At 41.3% G+C, this 12,208-nt stretch overlaps 1 protein-coding gene across 6 annotated transcripts in view; it reads right to left on the bottom strand.

Moving 5' to 3' along the window:
* SPTBN4 (spectrin beta, non-erythrocytic 4) overlaps positions 1–12,208 on the bottom strand; it is a 133,654-nt gene that overhangs the window by 47,327 nt on the left and 74,119 nt on the right. For all 6 annotated transcript variants that reach the window (XR_012802532.1, XR_012802533.1, XM_075606983.1 and 3 more), the window contains 2 exons: positions 7,061–7,207; positions 11–274 (listed from right to left, as the gene is read on the bottom strand). Coding sequence is in view for 4 of the 6 variants with exons in the window: in XM_075606983.1 (XP_075463098.1) it covers positions 11–274; positions 7,061–7,207 (411 nt within the window). In the remaining 2 variants the exon portion in view is untranslated. The remainder of the gene's footprint in view (positions 1–10; positions 275–7,060; positions 7,208–12,208) is intronic.

Raw genomic sequence — 12,208 nt, 5'->3', positions numbered from 1 at the left:
TCGGTCTCACCTGTAGCTTCTTAAGCTGTGTGTTGACGCTAGGCAGGTCAGCCCCTTTCTCCACTGGCTGCAGCTGCTCCTCCAACCTGAAAAGCCTCTTCCCCAGGTCCGCGTAGCTCTGCACTAGCAGGTCGGCCTTGTTGGTCTGGAAGAGTTGCTGAGCCTTGGCTTTGGTGCTGGATTCCAACTCCACCCAGCACTGACGGATTTCTTCTAATTTCTTCTTCACCACTCCAGCCAATTCCGGCTTCTCCTGAATTAGCTGGTAACCTTCCTGCGGGAACCAAATGCACAGGAGTGTTTCCCCCAGCTGCTTCCAGAGAGAGAGAGAGCTGCTCAATCCCAGACTTCACACATTAATCAGGGATCAACTTTCACCTTTGGGACCCCCATTCTCCCAAGATTTGGGGAAATCCCATTTGATGAAATAAGGATTTATTTACTTAGTGGAATAATTGGTTTTAAAGCAGCAGTCCCCACTTTTTTAATACAATGTTTTCTTTAAATACCTGTACTGGAAGGTCCTCCAGAACTGCCCACCCTCCATTCCCAAGATATCTGGGTTTTTCGTGCCAGTGTCTGACACAAAAACAACTAACATGGCTGAGATGGTCACCAAGAGAAGGTTGAGATGTCAGCTCCAGATGTCATTTCTCATAATGCCGCTGCAGCTTCTGTTGGCCGCCGGAGTGAGTATCGTCCCGGTGGTCATATTGTATCTACTGTGCAAGTTTTCTTGCCTGATGGAAAAACTACCTACATCTGGGGAATCAGTTCAGGTTGTATAAAAGTAGAAGATTGCGAGGAGCGCACGAACCGGAGGGAGCAGGAAAGAACCCAAAATCAAAAATATATTAAAAAAGGTACTTTATTGTGTCATGAGACCCATCCAACGCGTTTCGAACGTCACTGCGTTCTTTATCCATGATAACATACAGTGTAATGCAACCTAATAAATACCCTCTTACCTACGTCCAATTCGCGCCAAAACGGCACGCATAGTGACGTCATGACGCAATGCACAAAGCCTTGCGCATGCGCAGAGCGCCAAAACACGGTCGAAGGGCGGCAGTGCCTACAGCAGGATGGAGAGAGAGGCTAAACATGTAAGGGCAATATAATATACAGGTGCCCAAACAGGACAAAAGCAGTCAAAAGAGGAGGGGGAGGGGGTTACAGGTCTGCTCCAAAAAGGAAGAAATTTTGAGTGACTTTCCTAACATCATTAATATTTCAGGATCCACTCTCTCTCCCATCGAAATGTCACTCTTGGACAAGGGCCTAAAGTTCTCACCTGCTATGAACTTTGATTTATTTGGTACTACAATTGATGTGTATAAATTTGTTCGCAAATTATCCTTGAAAAAATTCTTTGATAAGTCTGATATTGTTGATGTTTTGGCTGGAGTGGGTGGCTTGGATGAGGGAACACCACCCGTTACCGACGGTGATGTCCCCTCACCCGATACCATTCCTCCAGGTTCTATTGCATTGCATACTTTTAATGATTATTGTACTCTTCAGGATATGAATGATCTCTTATCAGAACAGATGTCTAATGAATCTAGTGTCCCAACGTTTTCCGAATGGAACTCTGGTCTCAAAAAGAGCTCTATCTTCTACCCCACTCACATTAAAGGTCAATTTTTAACAATGTTTGAAAACTTGGTTATTAGGGACCTTCGTCTTTTAGCCCAAGGGTTTTCCTTTTCATGAATCAATCATGATAATTTGAGTCAAGACAAACGTGTAGCTCTGAAGGCTCTTCAAACTAACTCCTCATTGGTTATAAAGAGTGCGGATAAGGGGGGTGCTGTGGTGGTACAGAGTAGAGAGTTACATCAGGGAGGCATTACGCCAACTTGAGGATGACTTGTCCTACTCTGTGCTATCCGCAGTTCCCACATCGCACTTTTTGGAAGCCCTTGTTGAACTAGTTGACTCTGGTGTTATCATGGAGGTTCTTTCCAGTGATAAGGTTCAGTATATTATTCCATCTCATCCTATTGTTCCTATCTTCCACCATCTCCCAAAGATCCATAAGACATTGGTCGACCCTCCTGGCCGGGTAATTGTCTCTAGTATTGGATCTTTGGGAGATGGTCTTTCTAGATATGTTAACAATTTTCTTCAACCTTTTGTCAAAGTGTTACCCTCATTTATACTGGACTCTGGTGATCTTCTGAGTCAGCTTAAGTGTGTCACTTGGGATAATCATTACTTGTGGGTCACACTCGATGTGATATCTCTCTATTCAATTATACAGCACGATCAGGGGATAGCGGCTGTTTGCCATTTTATTGAGATACCAGAAATTTCAATCTTTCAATCAGCATTTATTTTAGATGCAATTTTATTTCTTCTCACGCACAATTTTTTCACGTTTAATCACAAATTTTATTTACAGTTAATTGGCACGAGCTTTGCTCCGTCGTATGCAAATCTTTTTATGGGGTGGTGGGAAGCACAATTTATTTTTTCATGCACCAACACTTTTCGTAACAATATAATTTTCTATAAAAGATTTGTGGATGATTTAATTATTATCTGGAAAGGGGATGTCACTACACTGCACTCTTTTGTTAATTATCTTAATAATAATGATTATAATCTTAGATTCACTCTTAATTTTCACTCACACCATATTGAATTTCTGGATCTTCAATTATTTGTGGATATTAATATAATAATTCAAACAGATGTTTACAGAAAACAAAACTCAAGAAACACTTTGAGGGCGGACAGTAGCCATCCACCCCATATTATTAGAGCCATCCCCAAGGGACAGTTCCTTAGGCTGAGAAGGAATTGCTCGACTACTGAGGGCTTTCTTTCTCAGTCTGAGGACCTTAGTCAACGATTTATTGACAGAGGTTATTCCACGACCAGCATCACTGATGCATTTGATATCGCCCTCAATACAGAGAGATCATCTTTGTTACCCACTAGGGATATTGGACGCTCTCCCCTTGATACACATGTACAAACTTATAGGAAACAAGATTGTAATGTGAATTAATATAAGAACAGAGGACATAATACATTTGACAATAAATGTCCACTCTTTATTTCACAGTTTAACAAACAGAGTGGGGACATTAAATCTATTATCTCCAAAACATTGGAATGTCTTATCTATGGACCCAATATTGAATAAATATATTGGGTCTGGTCCTAAATTTGTGTATCGTAGGGCGAGAACTGTCGGTTCCTATATTTCCCCAAGTGACATAACTACTCCTAAGACTAGCAATTTTTCTTTCACCACCAGGGGTTCCTTCACATGCGGTTCTTGCAGTGTTTGCAAACTCATGAAACCTTCCATCTTTTTTTCATGACAGTTTACCACATTCACATGACACCCAGGTGGGTAAATACATAAAAAAATTCTACATTAACAGCTTTATAAACTGTAAGAGTCAATTCGTAGTATACCTCATAACATGTGGATGTGGTAAAAGATATGTGGGGAGAACGATTAGAGCTCTTAAAGTCAGGATATTAGCGCATTTAAGATTTATAAGATTAAAGGACCTCAATCATCCAGTGTCCAAACACTTCTCCGAATGTAGACAGGGAGGTGTTGGAAACTTTTCATTTTTGGGCATAGAATTAGTTCATAATAGACCTAGAGGAGGTGACCGTGTCAACTTATTGAACCGTAGGGAAGCGTATTGGATTTTTATTCTCAAAACGCGCTTCCCTATGGGTTTAAATATTGAATGGCATTTAGGCCACTTCTTGTAGTTTCAGATCATCCTTTGATCCAAGGAATATTTTTATTTTTATTTATAAAATGATTCTAGATTTTTTGTATATTTTTGTTTGTTTCCTTTTCCTTTTCGTGTTTTACATATTCTAGTTCCACATTATTCTCTGACACCTTAATTAGTGATATTGTTGATGATTTTACATTATTATATATTGTGTCATATTAGTTATCTCCATTTATTAGCTGTTAGTGCTGTTTATTTTTTTATTAACTTGTTTTTAACATTGTTGTATTATATATTTCTTAGGATTTGTATATGCTTCTTATTTTTTCTTCCTTTCCCTTCCCCTTCCCTTCCCTTTTCCCTCCTTTCCTTCCCTTTTACTCTTCCTCCTTCTTATCCTCATGGCCTGTAGAGGATCATTAGTTAATTTTCATTGGCGTTGGTCTTTTGACTGCTTTTGTCCTGTTTGGGCACCTGTATATTATATTGCCCTTACATGTTTAGCCTCTCTCTCCATCCTGCTGTAGGCACTTCCGCCCTCCGAAGGCTTTGCGCATTGCGTCATGACGCCACTACGTGTGCCGTTTTGGCGCTAATAGGACGCAGGTAAGAGGGTATTTATTAGGTTGCATTACACTGTATGTTATCCTTGATAAAGAACGCGGTGACGTTCGAAATATATTTTTGATTTTGGGTCCTTTCCTGCTCCCTCTGGTTCGTGCGTTCCTCTCAATCTTCTTCTTCTGCATTCCAGCATTGGAAGTTGCACAGCCAGCCCGCCACACCAAGGAACGTGAGTAATTATTGCTACAGGGTTACCTACCAATGAGATTGATCGTGGGTGATCTCGCACTACCCACTACCTGTCTTCAGGAGGACTGTTCCCATATTGTTAGCTGCATTACCACTACTCTACATTTGTGATTATGGATTTCCTTTGATGTTGGTTCTGGCCCTATATCATCATTTGACCTGGCATTTGAGCGCTTTGCTACCTCATCTATCTTGCTACCAGGTTGTATAAAAACAAGTCCCCACCCCCCTGTAAGAGGACTGCTGATTTAAGAGAAGTTAGGGGATTATTCATTAAGCTGCGATAGTGCTGATCTGAAGAGTTATTACATGGAAATTCCCACTAAAGTCAATGAGAGAGCCGGATTGATACTCCAACCGTTTACAAAATAACCCCCATTAGGTCTAACACCTGTTGTTGCGTCACTCTGCATTAGCAAGGGCAGGCCAGAGGAACCATGCACCCCCTCTGATTTTGTATCGCTATGCCACCCCCACCCTGTCACACCCACCGACTCACAGATTTGTGAGCCAAACGTGCAAATGAAAAGTGTCTCACGCTGCCGGCCCCTCTGGTAGTGAATGGGTTTAAAGACTTCTCTTTGAAAACTCTCCTCCACTCCACCAATAATGTATCTTGCATTTGTACTCCAGGGGGGGGTGTGGGGGGGAGGGGAATAATAGGATTTAATGCAAATAGAGTCTGGCTGCCCTGGAGAGGCTGAGATAAGCAGCTTCCCCTGGTGCTGGGAGCCCAAACGGTTTCACAGATCTGAGCTGCATATATTTTAACGCATAATCTTTAATATCTTGGTTATTCCAATGCTCTGTGCCTCTGTTCTCCCCACTGTGACAAATAAGGCAGATACACGCAAGATTGTGATATATAAAGATCCTTAAATCTACCGGAGTAATGCCCAATCTTTTTCACAGCGGACCCCTTAACAGCAGTTGTTTTGCCTTTAGGACCCCTGTTCTTCAAATATTTAGGGCTTGGGCCCCACTTAAACCCCATAATGGAATATAATAATTGTGTCGTTGATGCAGGAAAACAGTCTTCTCTACCTTCATCACTTCCTCTCTATCACTGAGTCCCCATTTCATGGACTGTGCAACTCCCCCCCCCCCCAAGTTTGGGAACACTGGTCTACTAACCAATGTCTCCACACCCCAACAATTCTTGCTGTGACACCTCCCCTTCTCTGCCGGAGGGAGCCAGTGACGCATTACAACTCATGGCATACCCAGGAAATCTGTTCTGTGCTGCCTGCGGAAGCCCAAATAAGACATTGCTCTGCCTCTTTGCAGTTAATATTCTTGCATATTTCACACCGTTAAACAATGTATTTCTCAATTTAAAAAAAAGGCAAACAATCAATTTTAATGCATTTCAGGCAGGGAAATATTGTAATGCACTGGGATTTGATTAACCCTTGTAAGGTTATTAAAAAGAAAAAAAAAATTGTGATATATCAAATGCTGCAACATATAGGTCTGATCCTCTAATCGGTGATACATTTAGGGCTGATCCTCTAATCGGTGATACATTTAGGGCTGTTGCTGTGTTTGTTTTATTTACCAACACTGGCAGCGCTTAGTAAAAACTAACTTGAAGTTCCAGTGCCAATGAGGTCGTATTATGCGCTTGGCTAAGGCTCTTTAACTGTAAATACTTAGGTAGCTAAAATTAGATTGTAAGCTCTTCGGAACAGGCATTAAATAAGTCTGTGATTACACTGCACCCATAATAATGTACCATGTAAGGAAGGACCGCAAAGTTACATATACAGTGGAACTTACTATCTACTTGGTAAGATTTTTTTCTTATACAGCTCTGTACAATTTTGAAAGCACAGTGGGCCCCTGCACTGAAAAGCTTACAATCTAATTGTGGTGCCTCTGACATAGTGCAGGAAAGTGGCTTGCCCAAGGTCACACAGAGAGCGGACCCTGGGAATGTACTCCATGTGCATCCACTTCAAAGGCAGCACTCTTACCAATAAGTTACTCTTTCAGCCCAACATCACAGAAACCCAACTCTGGGTTTTGAACTGAGATCTCCCACTATATATATATATATATGTACAGTAGTGTGTATATATATATATATATATATATATATATATATATATATATATATATATATATATATATATACACACACACACACACACACACACTACTGTACTGATTCAGTGGTAAGTATCTTTTTTAAATTAGCTTGATAATCCTGGCCCAAGTGCCTTACACAGTTGAAAATGAGGTGCATTTGATGATTGTCTACGAGACTCATGTACGATAGAAAATATATGATATCCTGCACTGCCCATGCAAGTCATATTATCTACAGCTGTGCATTATTAACCAAGCTGCTCTACAACGAAATGAGGCATAATTATGACACGCACACACAAGTGACCATTTTGAAAGCTCCCATTGCTTTGAAACCTGTTTTTTTACACTGCTCGGGATAGTGAAAAGGGTACGGCGAACAAGATGAACCAGAAATGTGACCAAGTGTACAGGGGGTGAACATGGACCAATTCTCTTACCTTCTCAATCTTTTCCAGCCACTCTTTGTTCTGAGAGAGCTCGGCCATAAAAGCCTGGTGCTTCAGCCATCTCTTGTGGGGTTTCTGCGAGTGGTCCCGTGAAGTGTCCCGGGCCATCAGCGTTTTCTCATTGATCCAGGCGTCCAGCTGAATGAGACAGAGAGGTGGCTGAGAGGTGCAGCCATGGCTGGCGGGGCAGCGTGGGATGAGGCTCGTGAGATACACAGAGTCCTAGAGAGTGAGTCCAGGTGGTACAGGCTGCAGAGAGGGACGTCCTCGTTCTTCTAACTTACTGCATCGTTCTCTCACTCATAAAACAATAATCAGAATGTAAGGAAGGGGAGAGTGGGCAAGACAGGCTGGAGAGAGAGAAATGATGTAAACACAAGGATCTTATAGGAAATACGTGATTTCAATGCTGGTACACGGAGCTATGCAATGAAATAAAGAGGGGGGAGAAGGGAGGAAATGATTTAAATTACAGGGACAGAGGAGAAAAGCAAAATAATTTCAATATTTGTATATTGAAATATGGAGAGAGATAAAGAGGGGGAGAGTGGGAGAGAGATAGGTAGAGCAAGAGAGTTTTAAATACAGGGGAAGATAAATATACGGAGAGAGGAAGGAGGGAGAGAGATGATTTAAATACAGGGACAGGGAGAGGAGAAAGATGACAGAATATAGGTATGGAGAGATATATAGAAAGATAAGGGGAGAGGGAAAGAGAGAGATAGAAATGGGGAGAGAGAGGTGGTTTAAATATAGACACAGATATAGAGAGAGATAAAGAGAGAGATAAAGAGAGACAGCGAGAGAGAAAGTAAAAGGGAGAGATAGGTTTAAATATAGAAACACAGAAAAGGAGAGTTATTGAATATATATTCACAAGAGTATATATATATACACACACATTAAAAAAAGAAACGAGAAAGAAAACGGAGAGAGGAAAAGAGAACAGGATGAATGGATGAAAGTGCAGACACGGCAATTTAGAGAGTCAATGACCTAGAGAGAGATGAGAGAGTAAATATGAGAGAGACAGAGAAAGAGGAGAGACCACCTCGGCGAGACGCAGAAGGAAGGGAGAGAAATAAACACAGGGGCGAAGGAGACAGGGATTAAGGCTAAAAAGACCAAGATAAAATAAAGAGGGATATCCAGACAGATGATCTGTGTCCTTCCCTCGCCTCGGCTCTGTATAACTCGCTCAGCTCCGCACAAGCTGCTGCCAGTGCAGAAATGTCAGCGAGTGGGGTATTTCTCCATGCGATGCTGTTTGCTGCAGTGAGCTCCCGTAACCAGCGGTTCATCCCTTCAAGGGGAGGGCTGCCTGCAAATCCCCCTGCTGTCCCTAGCCTTCTAGGCTCGCAAAAAAAAGAAGAAGGTTCAGCTGGCGGAGGTAATAAGCCTGGGACCTCTTGTTTTGGGGATCTGTCACATGTTCACTGGCTGCAGGTTTCCCTGTGCGGATTCACCACAGCTGAGGTAGATGGGAGAATCACCCACTGCAGTGAACAGGCAGAGAGGGGGAGGCCCATATGTGGTATGCGTCATCTCTCTAACACACACACACACACACACACACACACACACAAAACTACTGCACAGGAGCTGGAAAAAAGTATGATGCTTCTGTGTCTAAGTAGCAAAGACTTGTCTCTTGTTGCGTTCTTCTGTGAGCGCCACTTTCAGGAACTAAGTAACGGGAGGTCGTTTGAAACACCCCATAAAAAATAAAAAATAAAGACGGTTTAGCCTAGCATGCGCCTCTGAAATGAATGATAATATAGCTATATTACTGCAATATCGTATTGGTAAGTTTATTGCCCAAATCTAACTCTTCTGCACTCTCTCAACCCGCCTCACCAGGAGAGGGGAAGATGGCGGGAGGAGGGGGGAGAGTGCAGAAGGGTTAGATTATTATAATAATAATAGCATGTTCTTGTATAGCGCTGCTAGTTTTACGTAGCGCTTTACAGAGACATTTTGCAAGCACAGGTCTCTGGCCCGCAGAGCTTACAATCTATTTTTTGGTGCCTGAGGCACAGGGAGATAAAGTGACTTGCCCAAGGTTACAAGAAGCCGACACCGGGAATTGAATCAGGTTCCCTGCTTCACACTCAGTGCCAGTCAGTGTCTTTACTCACTGAGCCACTCCTTCTCCCTATATTATGAAATTATGGCAATATTTACCAATATGATAATATCGCCTTAATATAGCTATATTCAAATACGAAGATAAATCGATACGGATATTTCTTGGTATCTTGATACAACCCATGGGAGTAAATGACTTTTTTTGGGACAGGTTTAGTGACAGGCTGTTTAAGAAGCGGCCGCTTAATAGAAAGCAGATCTGACAATGTAAAAGGGATCTCAGGGGCCCTCCCCCATTCTCCTGCCCTCTGTAATAGCAGCACCCTTTCTTTCCCAGATCAGCGTGTCCCCCTCCCGCTTAACCCCTTCCCTAACCCCATCTCGGTGTTTGGAGACAGGAGGTAGTAAGGACGTATTTTATATATATCCCAATTTCATTGATTAAAAAGCTAAATGCCTCAGGTTTTAACATTCATTAAAAATGGTAATAACTTTGTTTTCCTGTTAAACTGATATTTATTGTCATTTTTAAAAAAATGTATAACTTGTATTTTTAGTAACATTTTCATCAATAAAATGGAAAGGGGGGGGGAAGAATTACAGAAATATAAAAAAGGGCGGTGAAGACAACCATCTGATACATCACCTTTCATACAGCGAGATCACATATACACCTTTCATACAGCGAGATCACATATACACCTTTCATACAGCGAGATCACATATACACCTTTCATACAGCGAGATCACATATACACCTTTCATACAGCGAGATCACATATACACCTTTCATACAGCGAGATCACATATACACCTTTCATACAGCGAGATCACATATACACCTTTCATACAGCGAGATCACATATACACCTTTCATACAGCGAGATCACATATACACCTTTCATACAGCGAGATCACATATACACCTTTCATACAGCGAGATCACATATACACCTTTCATACAGCGAGATCACATATACACCTTTCATACAGCGAGATCACATATACACCTTTCATACAGCGAGATCACATATACACCTTTCATACAGCGAGATCACATATACACCTTTCATACAGCGAGATCACATATACACCTTTCATACAGCGAGATCACATATAACCTTTCATACAGCGAGATCACATATACACCTTTCATACAGCGAGATCACATATACACCTTTCATACAGCAAGATCACATATACACCTTTCATACAGCGAGATCACATATAACCTCTCATACAGCGAGATCACATATAACCTTTCATACAGCGAGATCACATATACACCTTTCATACAGCGAGATCACATATAACCTCTCATACAGCGAGATCACATATACACATTTCATACAGCGAGATCACATATACACCTTTCATACAGCGAGATCACATATACACCTTTCATACAGCGAGATCACATATACACCTTTCATACAGCGAGATCACATATACACCTTTCATACAGCGAGATCACATATACACCTTTCATACAGCGAGATCACATATACACCTTTCATACAGCGAGATCACATATACACCTTTCATACAGCGAGATCACATATACACCTTTCATACAGCGAGATCACATATACACCTTTCATACAGCGAGATCACATATACACCTTTCATACAGCGAGATCACATATACACCTTTCATACAGCGAGATCACATATACACCTTTCATACAGCGAGATCACATATACACCTTTCATACAGCGAGATCACATATACACCTTTCATACAGCGAGATCACATATACACCTTTCATACAGCGAGATCACATATACACCTTTCATACAGCGAGATCACATATACACCTTTCATACAGCGAGATCACATATACACCTTTCATACAGCGAGATCACATATACACCTTTCATACAGCGAGATCACATATACACCTTTCATACAGCGAGATCACATATACACCTTTCATACAGCGAGATCACATATAACCTCTCATACAGCGAGATCACATATACACCTTTCATACAGCGAGATCACATATACACCTTTCATACAGCGAGATAACATATAACCTCTCATACAGCGAGATCACATATACACCTTTCATACAGCGAGATCACATACAGTATACACCTTTCATACAGCGAGATCACATATACACCTTTCATACAGCGAGATCACATATACACCTTTCATACAGCGAGATCACATATACACCTTTCATACAGCGAGATCACATATACACCTTTCATACAGCGAGATCACATATACACCTTTCATACAGCGAGATCACATATAACCTCTCATACAGCGAGATCACATATACACCTTTCATACAGCGAGATCACATATACACCTTTCATACAGCGAGATCACATATAACCTCTCATACAGCGAGATCACATATACACCTTTCATACAGCGAGATCACATATACACCTTTCATACAGTGAGATCACATATACACCTTTCATACAGCGAGATCACATATAACCTCTCATACAGCGAGATCACATATAACCTTTCATACAGCGAGATCCCATATATACCTTTCATACAGCGAAATCACATATACACCTTTCATACAGCGAGATCACATATACACCTTTCATACAGCGAGATCACATATACACCTTTCATACAGCGAGATCACATATAACCTCTCATACAGCGAGATCACATATAACCTTTCATACAGCGAGATCCCATATATACCTTTCATACAGCGAAATCACATATACACCTTTCATACAGCGAGATCCCATAAACACCTTTCATACAGCGAAATCACATATACACCTTTCATACAGCGAGATCACATATAACCTTTCATACAGCGAGATCACATATACACCTTTCATACAGCGAGATCACATATACACCTTTCATACAGCGAGATCACATATACACCTTTCATACAGTGAGATCACATATACACCTTTCATACAGCGAGATCACATACAGTATACACCTTTCATACAGCGAGATCACATACAGTATACACCTTTCATACAGCGAGACCACATACAGTATACACCTTTCATACAGCGAGATCACATATACACCTTTCATACAGCGAGATC

The sequence above is a fragment of the Ascaphus truei genome, chromosome 7 (assembly GCF_040206685.1).
Source record: "Ascaphus truei isolate aAscTru1 chromosome 7, aAscTru1.hap1, whole genome shotgun sequence".
NCBI classification, from domain to species: Eukaryota; Metazoa; Chordata; class Amphibia; order Anura; family Ascaphidae; genus Ascaphus; species Ascaphus truei.
This window is presented reverse-complemented; position numbering and strand designations above follow the sequence as displayed.